This window comes from Megascapheus bottae, chromosome 9 (assembly GCF_031878675.1).
Source record: "Megascapheus bottae isolate mThoBot1 chromosome 9, mThoBot2.hap1, whole genome shotgun sequence".
Lineage (NCBI taxonomy): Eukaryota > Metazoa > Chordata > Mammalia > Rodentia > Geomyidae > Megascapheus > Megascapheus bottae.
The window spans coordinates 15,766,396-15,778,812 of record NC_143517.1 but is presented as its reverse complement, the minus strand read 5'-3'; the positions used below and the strand labels follow the sequence as shown (position 1 = coordinate 15,778,812).

Genomic DNA, 12,417 nt, shown 5'->3' with positions numbered 1-12,417 from the left:
TTGGCTCCTTTATCAAAGATTAAGTGGCCATGCGTCTGTGGGTTGATTTCTGGGTCTTCGGTTCTATTCCATTGGTCCTCAGGCCTGTTCTTGTGCCAGTATGAAGCTGTTTTTATTTCTATAGCTTTGTAGTAGAGTTTGAAGTTTGGTATTGATATTCTTCCAGCTGTGTTCTTTCTGCTAAGGATTATTTTTGCTATTCAGAATCTTTTATTGTTCTATATGAATTTTTGGATTGCTTCATCTGTTTCATGAAAATATGACATTGGGATAGTGATGAGTATTGCATTGAATTTGTACATAGCCTTTGGCAGTATTGCCATATTCACGAAGTTAATTTTTCCAATCTAGGAGCATGGGAGGTTATTTCATTTCCTTAGATCTGTTTTAATTTCCTTTTTCAGGCTTTTAAAGTTTTCGTCATAGAGGTCCTTTACTTCTTCCTAAGTATTTTACTTTCTTTGATGCTATTGCAAAAGGAGTTGCTTTCCTGATTTCAACCTCACTCTTTCTGTTGTTGGCATACAGGAAAGCCATTGATTTTTGAGGGTTAATTTTATACCCTGCTACTTTACCAAAGTTTTGTATTAGTTCGAGTAGTTTGAGAGTTCTCCTCTCTTAAAATCCATGTGAGTAATAAGATGTTAAGTTGGATTGTCATATTCTTGAATAATCTTTCGGAAGACTAACTCTGTTAGTCTTATTCTGATTATCGATTATTTTGATTATTATTCTAAGGGTAAAGTTATTTTTTAATTTCCTCAACCAGACTTACAAATTAGTACTGAAAATTTATGAATTCCTTCAAATAAATCAGCTCTGAACTATTTGTTCTGTGTATGTCAATAATAGACTGTTACCTGTAAATATAGTGCTATGTGGACCTCTTCTGCATATGGGAAATTCTTCACAAATTTATATTTTATGTTTTATTCTTGATTCTGTTTAGGAGATGTACGGGTGAGGAGTCGAGCAGGATTTGAATCAGAAAGGAGAGGTTCTCATCCATACATTGATTTTCGTATTTTTCACTGTAAGTATTGGCAGTCATAATGTTTCCCTCAGACTTTCAAAACTGAATTTCAAGTCCTTATAAAATTATGTAGTTTTGGGCCTGGAGTGTGGCCTAATGGTAGAGTGCTTGCCAAGCATCAACGAAGCCCTGGGTTTGATACCACACACACAGAAGTGGTGCTGTGGCTCAAGTGGTAGAACTCTAGCTTTGAGAAAGCTCCAGAACAGTACCCATGCTGTGAGTTCAAGCCTCAGTACTGGCAAAAAAAAAAAAAAAAAAGGAAGGCAGGGAGGAAAGAAAAAGTAAAGGCAATTTGAAGATAAAAAGATAATAGAATAATTAAACTTATAGTTGATATGATTGTGAACTTAAGGAAAGATTAAATGAAGCTAAGGTATACTCAAATCAAAAAAAAAATAATCAAGCATGGAGGAAAAGTCCCCTAATTAAAAAGAAATGAATGAGCCAAATTGTTTTATTGGTGACTCATTAATTATAGCTGTCTTTATTATGCTAACAACAAATTTAGCTTTAATTCTTTTTCTGGTCACTCACAACCTATCCTTGTTTGTTGAAATATGAACTTACACTTTCAACAACTAATATATTCACATGTATCAAAATTCAAGACATATTCTATCGCTATTATATGCTCTTAGCCACTCTGTCCCCCTTTTTACGAGCCCCACTAGTTTTGCTGGGACTGGTCTCAAACTCTTGGTCCTTCTGCCTCTACTTGAGTAGTTCAATTAGAGATATAGATCATTTTACCGGCTGTTAATAGCTTTAAACTACTTACACTTATTATGGAAGTGTATATTTGTTTTATAAACTTACTTTCAAATGATTCCTTATAATCTAAAAGTTTAGAGAGCTTTAAAACTATCTGCCTTTAAAAGATCTTTAAGAATTTTCTATATAAACTTCTGACCTGTAAAATCCTCAGACACATAGTGAGATCAGGGAGAATTGTTAGAAATGATCAAATACTGAAAATATCTCAAGTAGAATAAAAATAGTATGCATGCTTTCTATTAGGGGCCAAGAGCAAACAATATAGAATCTGAAGAACAAGATGAGAGAAGTGAGACTGAACTTACTGATGGTGCTGGTAAAGTTAAGTAGCTTAACTGTTCTTTTAGGAGATAAAGATGTTTGGATGGAATAATAAAGGAAATTTAGTGACAAAGTCTCGAAACAATATGAAGCAGTATCTAGTTTAAGGATTAAGGGTTTGGGTATCTATTTACATTCTTGTCTCCTAAGGTTGAGTCTTGGTTGTATGGAGTTTTAGAACTGGGGAGGAAGTTCTAATTTAGGAGCAGTTCATTATCCTCTCAGTCTCATTGTGCTGTTTGTAAAGGGATAAATATGAAGATACTTACGTTGTAGTTAGGAATTGACTGTCCTAATTACGGCAAAACAAGACTATTTCTCTGTTTAAAATGAGAACTTACAGGAGGTTTCTCAATAGAGAAAAATGAATTATTCTGTCCTACTGGTACAACAGGTTCTGCTTATTACACAAGCTCAAATTCTAAAATTTTCATCTAGTCTGTTTTGTGAAATATGTTCCAATTAGAGAATTGGTCTGTGTGCCTGCTATAACTAAAACATGCTAACATTAAAGCCTTTAAGCTACCCCTTCTCCAGACTTCTCTGGTTGTGATACACATGTGTTTGCGCACACACATGTACACACACACACACACACACACACACACACACACACACACACACACTGAAGTTAGCTTATAAAGCTCTCTTATAATTTCACCGTAGATTTGAATTCGTATATTGTCAAGTATGAATTATCTCAGATACTGTGAGCATTCCCCAATACCTAGGCTTCTTCCTTATGTAGAATTGCCTTTCCCCTCACTCTAGTTAAAGACATAGGGAGCTTATTTTGTCGAGTTGTTCTGTATCTCTTCCTGTGAAGTGTCGTTGGATTAGGCCATTTATGACTTGGGTATATACCAGTTTACCTCCTATAGCCTCAGACTTGGCCAAGTTACCTCCTATAACCTCAAACTTGGCCCAGGTCCATGCACTGAAGCAACTCTGCAAGGGGGAATTGAACCCTTCAGACACACTGAAGCATTGGATAAGCTCTATAAAATGCATCTTCCCATATATAATATATAGTATATAAATATATATTTTTCACAGTGACCCCAAAAATTACATAGATGCTGAAATAAAACTAGTTTCTAGATATTCTGATTGCAAAGTATGGATGCAAGTGTATTATATTCATTAAAGGTAGAATTTTCCAGCCTATTACTGCTCAACTTACTTCGTTCAGTCTTTCTTTCCTTTTACCTTAAATGCACTATTAATTTCCCTGTTGCAATGTTCTTGGCTCTTTCTGGTCTTTATTGCTTAAAGCAAGTCTGTTATTAAATCCCATGTGTTTTTGTATTCCAAAATTGTTGCCATGTTTAATCACCTCTCTATCCTCTGTGTCACTTCTCTTTGTTCTAGACCTTTATTGTCACCACTGTCTGGAATTATTCTGCTATTCTCCTAGGATTTCTATCCCTTGTTCCATCTTCCACACAATATCAGGTCTTTCTCAAGAAGGGAAGGCTAAAAATACAAGGAAAAAAATGCACACCAACAGATTAAAAACTTATAGTGTGCTATTAGTATTATATTTATCAACATGGTTATTTTCTGTAATTTTGATTCTATGTGCTCCATCTATGAAGTGTTGCTGATTTGTTTTTCAGATGCTTCCATGCTTACAACTTATTTCTATATTATTTTCTTTGTGTTGAACATAATAATTCTTTACCTACATGTAGATGATATTCACATATAGTAATATATTTATTTATATCTCATATGTATCTATGTGATTATAAGCAACATTTGGGTTTACATTATGAAAACTCATTATCCAGGATAGCTTGCCAGTTTGGGACTAAGTACAGACTTCAAAATTAAGAAAAAAATTCTCAACAACAATTTTATTATGTAGTTAGCACAGTTGGTTCTGCCATGAATTTTTGTTTGAGTTATGTTTTGTCACATAACTTGTGGTCAGGCAAGTTTTGACTTTTAGGAGTCTTTCTAAATGAAGGAATGAAAAAGAAAGATCCATTGATTACCTAACTTGAGGGTAGGGATGGCAGGGAGAAAATGAGGAGAACGATGGAATGGGTGACATTTATCAAGATGTGTTTTACTTATGACCTGACTTACGGAATTGAAAAGTGACAAACATGGGCTGGAAGTATGGTCTAGTAGAGTGCTTGTTTAGCATGCGCGAAGCCTTGATTTCAATTCTTTGGTACCACATACTCAGAAAAAGCCAGAAGTGGCACTGTGGCTCAGGTGGCAGACCACTCGCCTTGAGCAAAAAGTGTCCAAGGAGAGTGCCCAGGCACTGACTTCAAGCCCCAGGACTGGCAAAAAAAAAAAAAGAAAAAGGCTTTTGAACACTGAAGTATATAAAACACAAGAAATCTTAGTACTACACAATTTTCTATCAAATTTAGAAAGCTAAATGATCAGCTACAATATTAGGTAGTAGAAGTTCAGATTGCTTTAAGCATTCTTTACTCTCTATTGGAAGTATATATGAAGGAAATAATCATTTACAAACTTTAAACAACATGCAAATGTAGTTTTATGTTTATAATTGAAAATATGCTAAATTATGGTATTATTTAAAGTGTCTGTCGATAAAAATAATGCAATTAGTTATTAAAATTATGAGTTTGAGTTGGTTATTGGTAGCTCATGGCTATGATCTTAGCTACTTGAGAGGCTGAAAAGAGAGTGGTTGTAGTGCTATGTCAGCCCAGGTAAAAATTTTTAAGACCTCTGGAACTGGAGCTGGAACCTGTCTCAGTAACGTGTGCCTGTCATCCTAAACTACATGGTAAACTGCAGTTGTAGGGATTTTGATTCCAGGCTAGACTGCACAGAAATGTTCTTGAAACTCCATCTCAACTGAAGAAGCTGTATATAGTGGTGCCTGCCTGTCATCCCAACTCTGAAGAGAAGCCTAACTAAGTAGATTGCAATCCAGCAGGCCACCTGTAACCAGGCAGGAAGTCAGACTGTATCTCAAAAAATTAACCAGCACAAGCCAGGTGCGATGGCTGACTCCTGTAATCCTAGCTACTTAGGAAGATGGAATCTGAGGATCAAGGTTCAAAGCCAGCCTGGGCACTAAAGAATGTGAGACTCTTATCTCCAATTTACCACTAGAAAATGGGAAGTGGGGCTATGGCTCAAGGGGTAGGGTGGTAGCCTTGAACTGAAGAGCTCAGGGACAGCACCGAGGCCCAGAGTTCAAGCCCCACAATGGACAAAAAAAAATAAAATGAAATAAAAATAACCAGCACAAAAAAAGAACTGAAGTGATTCAGGTAGTAGAGCACTTATCTCTCAAGCACAAGTCTCTCAGTTCAAAGCTCTGTTACCACACACACAGACACCCATGAATTTGGAATTTGTGTTCAGAGCACTTATTTATGAATGAGCTGATATTAGACTAATCCTGTGGTTATTTATTTTAAAAAAAAACTGTAAGAGTTCAATCTTTGGGAAGACATTTAGAAATGTTTTGTGTTCATGTCTACAAAGGGTGGAGATATTTGATAATCATGAATTATCTTTGCCAAGATGTGTTTCCCAATGCTTTCACATAAATCTGCAGTCAAGGTTAATCTGGCAGCTTTGTTGTTGGAGTGATTTCGCTTATAAATTCCATAATTTTAACGTCTTTTCTGGATGTTTGCAGCATTGAGCTTTCATTCATAATTAGCTTTATTTTTGCACATGTACTTTTAGTAGTCTCTTCATGCTAAAAGTTTTAATAATTTTTCCTCAGATATCATACAGTTTTCATTTCATTTTACGTAGGCAATACTAGGGTTGAATTTAGGTCCTTGTCAGCTAGTGTTGGAGCCATATCCTCAGTCATTCTGGCTTTTCTTTTCAAGCTTGTTTTTCAGGTAAGGTCTCACACTAGCTTTACCCTACTGACCTTAGAGCACTGTTCCCCTACATCTGCTTCCTAAGCAGCGGGGATCATAGCACCAGGCTCAAGTACTTTCTGCAAATATTTCAAGCGAAAATGTTGACATTCTTTTCTAAGAACTACAGAGAAATTTCTTCAACTCTCATACCATGTAAAATCTGCCCTATCTAGGTATTGCTGTGTGAAAAGGCACACAGGTCTGGTCTTCTTGCATTGAATGAATTTGTTCTTAATGCATCATACTATGCTAGAGTCAGCTAATCATAAGCATTATAAGCACTTAACAGACTGGGAGGAAGAGATGATGGAGGAAGACAGAAAGACATCATTTGGAAAGAGACTATCATAACTGCTGGCCTGATACACAGTTACTCCCACAAAGGTCCAGAGTGCTTAACTCTATGTGTGGGCTCCTTCACCCCAAGGCTTTGGTCTTTGGGTGGCAGTTTTCCCTTTACAGGGCTTTCTCACAGCTTTAGATAACCAAGGACTCACTTATTTCCATTTTGTTCTTTTGACCAAGTGGCTTACATTCAAGTAAAGGTCCCAGATATTCCTATAATTGCTTTTTATTCTCTGTTCAATGGTTATACAGCTAATTGATTGAAATATAGTGAATGAGAAGTTGTATATGATGAAATGAGTTTTATATTTTGTCAAAAATAAATGTTTAAAAGATTGACATTGTTCAAAAAATTGTACTCAGGACCTGACTTATGAAACTGTAACCCCTGTGTGCATTCACCTTTATACTAATAAAAATATAGTAGAAATAAAAAAACTTAATGTTTGCTCTAAATTTAGTAATTCCTTCTTTTTAGTTAAGCATTCTCCATTGCTTATATAATAACAAAAGAATTGCTGCAATACCATTCCCCATGGCCACTTAGGAAGAAGTTCTGGCATGGTTCTGCAGAGTGTGGAAGTTGTCAGCTTGACAGTTCTCCTTGTGGGATTTGCCAAAGCCCATTGACGTCACCAGACTGGAGAGCGTGGCTTCTGCCAGCATCTGACAAGCTGTAATACAAGGAATAGGTTTTGTTACAGTCATTTCATGTCCACACAAATGCAGTCTTTTTTAAAAAAAAATTATTTTTGGCATACAGTAATGTTCTAGCCCATGTAAATGGTTTTGCCCATTAGCTTGGGCTCTTCACTCATTTTAACACTGTACTCCACCCCATGCTAGGCAGCAAAGGATCCTTTCAGGATATTTACATAGGCACCTAAAAGCTCTTAACTGGAGGCTTTTAGTTTTATGTTATTTCTGATCTCTGGCAGCTTTTGGTTCATAGGAGAGACTGAATGTATTTTATTGCTCTGAATTGACTAAAATTGTCTGTCTTCTACCATTTAGAGCCTATAGTTCTCTGAATGTAATCTGTTAACTGTTAACCAAGGGAGAGTGCAGCCTTTTTCTTGACTGGAGTATCTCATGTTGTTTTTATTATAATGGCTAACTATGATAGCATACCAAATTGTCCCTAAACTCTCCTAGCCTTTCAAACATTATTCCTCATGTGTGTTTGATTTTGTGTTGATTCCTGTCTTTCTGTCAGGGACATGTTAAGAGTTGGATTGCTTGTTTCATAGTCATATGATATAGAAGGCCATCTGTTTCTGTGTGTATCTTGAGTTTAAAGCTCTTATCATACTGGTTTTATTGTCTTAGATTATCTCAATCTTTAATGTAGCTGCCATACAGGTAGCTTTTGTAGATTTGGAGGCTATTAGTGCTTTTCTTCTTCACTTTAGACATAAAAGTTCTCGTTTGGTCTTCCCTCCGCCCTTGGCTTTCCTTTGTTATAGTATTATCTCACAACTTTTTCTTACTCTCCTCCCTGCCCATTACTTTCCTATTTATGAGCATTGTTTGGTCTGCTAAAGTGTCATCCATCTTTCATAATGGAGTTTCTCCGTGACTCTGTATCATGCTAGCCTGCTCTTGTAGCTGTGGTAATACAGACTAAGGTCATATTTTGTCTGGAGTTTTTATTAAATTAAGTTTGTTCCCATTCATTTGCTTGTTTTGAAATTATATTTGATCCTTTCAAAGATAGTATTCCCTTAATGAAGTTCATGGAGATATCAGAGGGGATAAAAAAAATCTCACATCCTTTTTTTTCTTGTTTTTGTTTTTTCCTGAGCCATCATTCTGTCTCCCATCTGTGTCAGCCCTTTACCATGTGGGGATTACAGAGGTGAATACTGAGTTACATTAAGAAGTAGCATTATGAGCCAGGTGTGGTGGCTCATGCCTGTAATCCTAGCTACTGTGAAGGCTGAGATCTGAGGATCAAGGTTCAAAGCCAGTCCGGGCACAAAAGGACCAGAGACTTTTATCTTCACTTAACCTCTGGAAAACAGGAAGTGGGACTTGGCTCACAGGTAGGGCAGTAGACTTGAGCTGAAGAGCTCAGAGTCAGCACCCAGGCAGAGTTCAAGCCCCATGATCCACCAAAAAAAAAAAAAAAAAAAAAAAAGGAAAGAAAGAAAGAAAGAAAAGAAAAGAAATAGCGTTGAGTCAAGTACACATACTTTTTAGACCATATCTAGTTTGCAGGTGCCTCTGAAATGCCTACATTTGAGAACCATTGATTTTTTTTGTTGCTTATCGTGTATTTGGAAAGACAGAAAGATGGGGTCCATAACAACATCAATTAGCATAACAGCATAAAATAAGGAATAGAGGGGCCAGGAGTTTGGCCTAGTGGTTAAAGTGCTTGTCTAGCATGCACGAAGACCTGGGTTGGATTCCTTGGTACCACATACATAGAAAAAAGCCAGAAGTGGTGCTGAGGCTCAAGTGGTAGAGCTCTAACCTTGAGAAAATCCAAGGACAGTGCTCAGGCCCTGAGCTCAAGCCCAGGACTGGCAAAAAAAAACAAAAAAGAAAATAAGGAATAGATACAGATTGGGCCATAATATAATTTAATGGTGGTTTAATTCAACTTCATATTCAAGAGAATTGTGGAAATTGGAAATTCAACTTAAGGCTTAATTTTGTATGATATGTTTTGAAGGAAGTGTTGTATCAAGGCTTTTCTGTTTTCTTAGTTCACAAATAAGGAAATTAGGATTTTATGAAGAAGGGGCTAAGTTCCAAGGTGGAGTATAAGCACAGAAGGGGTCCAGATACTGTAGGTGCCAACTCTGAAGAATGGAAATATCTAATCTGTAACAGTAACAGTAATCTTTTTAAAAACGTTTTTTATCTTTTGTTTTATCATCAGTGACATTGAATCATGTGAGCTAAGGTTTGAGTTAGCTTCAGGAAAGACTAGGTTCAGGAAACATATTGGTTGTTCATTTTATTCTCATATTAATTTTGATCTAATTTTAGATTGAATATTTTTATTTATATATTACATTTTCATTCTAAGGTAATGATTCTGCATGTTTTGAAAACGTTTAAAGTATATGCAGTGTTCTGTAGTATTTAGGTAAGCTCTGGTTTTCAGGATGATGTTATATGGATATGAAAAATTTGGTTTTATTAAAACAAATAGTATGGGTTATGAGTTTAAAATACTTGAAATTCAGCTGGATGCCAGAAGCTAATGTCTGTCATCCTAGCCACACTGGAGGCTAAGCCCTGAGGACCATGGTTCAAAGCCAGCCCAGGCAGGAAAGTCCATGTGATTCTTACCCAATTAATCCCCCCATACCTCCCTAAAAAATGCCATAAATAGAGCTGTGGATCACGAGGTAGAGTGCTAGGCTTGAGCCAAAAAACTTAGGGGCAGTTCACAGGCCTGAGTTTAAGCCCCTGGACTGGCATAAAAAGAAAAATAACAGCAACAAAAAGATATTTATAATAATAATAGAGTGCTTGCTTCCTTGCCAAAAACATGCAAAGATATATTTCATGCATTGCCTCATTTAATCTTTATAGCCATCCTTGGAGCCTACTTTACACTTGAAAAAAATAAATGAAAAAAAAAAACTTGTTTAATGTCAACAAACTACTAGCAAAGCTGGAATTGAAACTGACCCATGTCTATGTCCTAAGCCTATCCTCATCTACTCTGCTGTCCTCACCTCTATATTAGCAGCACTGAAGACCATTGCTCATCATTTCTACACGTGTTTGTGCATGCTAAAGTATAAAGGTTCTTGTAAGAAAGCATCCCATGGATGTGGAATAAATATAATTACTTATTAATAGTGGCCTTCTTTTTATATGTCCCTAATCTTTTTGAAACAAAAACTTAAAATATAGAAAGTGTCCTGTTTTATTATTATTTGTTTGTTGTGGGTCATGGGTCTTGAACTCAGCCCAGGTGCTGCCTGTGAGCTCTTCAGTTCAAGACTAGCACTTCCGTCTTTGAGTCACAGCAACACTTCCAGGTTTTCAGAGTTTCACAGACTTTCAAGCTGTAGTCTTCCAGATTTCAGCCTCCTGAGTAGCTAGGATTGCAGGCTTGTGCCACCAGCACCCAGCTTCATTCTTTTGCTATTCAGTATGACCTTGCCTTCGACTAGAGTTAAAACCCTACAACACTGGCTTTTTTTTTTTTTTTTTTTTGAAAAATGGAGAAGCAACAAGTTCCCAATATTAGTCCATGGCCATGTATAGCTGATTTTTGTAGCTTTAGTGGCTACAGGGCTCCCTCTTGTGGACCATTGATGCAAATGATGGTCAAGTTTCAAGTTTTTTCTGTGAAGGATCTCTTGTGTGAGATCTGTGTGTCTGTGACATGTTTAGCATTCAGTTTGGATGATTCTTTTCAAGTCTGTGGGAGAGTTAAGGGGGTAGAACTTCGCAAGACAGATTGATTCTCTAGACTTTTCTTTCTCCACATGGAACTTGTTCTAATAGGTGAAAAAGAGAAAAATACCTTTAAAATTCATCTGTTAGCCTGCATTTTATTTATTTATTTACTTTGGTCTTAGCAAAGCTAAGAATGGATAACTAGGCATAATGCCAAGTTCACTAAGTAATAATGCTCATTGCGTTTTAGTGGCGGCTGATCAGCTTGCTCATGGCCACATAGTGAGGTAATGTGATATTTTAGAAGAGAACCAGCAAAGCCAAATGCTCCTTAATAGTAACTTGATGAATTCGCTGAGCCCTTTGGCTTTCTAAGCTGGCTCGGAATGTAGGTAACCATGTAAACTAGAGCAAGCCTGAAACTTAAAAATAAATGATCCTAGCTTGATGGAAGCTCAGCTCTACTAAAGACAAGTTTAATCTATTGTGTATTATGCTGTGAAATAAATAATGACTTGCCTCATGTTACAGAATGAGCTCATGGGAATATTGGTAACAGGGTCACATTTTTGTGTAATTCAGCCAGAGGGTAAACTTCTCAGTAATTATCCAAATGTGAAAGGGTACTGAATTCTCACAGTCACTTCCTTCCTAAATGATACTGCTTCAACTAGTATTCTTTCCCACCATAGCCTCTGACAGCTTGTTTTACTCTCTCTAGTCAAGTTGACAATAAAGCTGGGTGCAACCTTCCCATCTGTTCCCCTCCTTGTCGCCTCAAAAGAAATGCCTATAGGGGTTTTGATATAAGGATTCTACCTCTGATCACTGTAGGGAAATCATTTATGTATGTGGTAAAGGGGAGAGGGAGGAACCAGGGGGTACACATGAAGAAATATTTCCAGTGATCTTAAAAAATGATCTCATGGTATTTTATTCTTGATTTATAGTTCCCAATCCCTTTGTTAGATCACATGTTGGAAGTCATCTAGGACAGTTATGGAAACAGTTCTAATTTTTTTTTTTAGAAAACATTCTCCCGGGGCCGGGAGTTTGGCCTAATGGTTAAAGTGCCTGCCTAGCATGCACGAAGACCTGGGTTCGATTCCTTGGTACCACATACATAGAAAAAAGCCAGGGGCCGGGAGTTTGGCCTAGTGGTAGAGTGCTTGCCTAGCATGCACAAAGACCCAGGTTCAATTCCTCGGTACCACATGCATAGAAAAAAGCTGGAAGTGGTGCTGAGGCTCAAGTGGTAGAGCTCTAGCCTTGAGAAAGTCCAAGGACAGTGCTCAGGCCCTGAGCTCAAACCCAGGACTGGCAAAAAAAAAAAAAAAAAAAAAAGAAAAGAAAAAAGAAAACATTCTCCCCATTTTGGCTTGTGTTATTTATTCATTTACTATGGTGGTGGGAGGAATTGAACATGGGTCTCATGTACTTGTTAGACAAGCTCTATCACTTGATTGACACATGTTTAAGCCAGTATTGAAATGTGCTTCTTTTGAGTATTTGTTCTAAGGGAATGAAATCAATCAGTCCGCATAAAGGATTTAGTTGAAAGGAGGTTTATTGCACAATTGTGAAAAAATAAGCAAAGGAAAGTAGAAATGAAAGAAGTAGCAAAGGTTGAATTATGTCAATTTCACACTTTAGCCTATAGCCAGCAAAAATTATGTCACAAAGAAGTAT

At 36.9% G+C, this 12,417-nt stretch overlaps 1 protein-coding gene across 3 annotated transcripts in view; it reads left to right on the top strand.

The window, feature by feature from the left end:
* The window catches only part of Pde7a (phosphodiesterase 7A), an 80,786-nt gene that overhangs the window by 46,471 nt on the left and 21,898 nt on the right, over window positions 1–12,417 (top strand). For all 3 annotated transcript variants that reach the window (XR_016536653.1, XM_090338882.1, XM_090338883.1), the window contains exon 3: window positions 950–1,033. Coding sequence is in view for 2 of the 3 variants with exons in the window: in XM_090338882.1 (XP_090195008.1) it covers window positions 950–1,033 (84 nt within the window). In the remaining variant the exon portion in view is untranslated. The remainder of the gene's footprint in view (window positions 1–949; window positions 1,034–12,417) is intronic.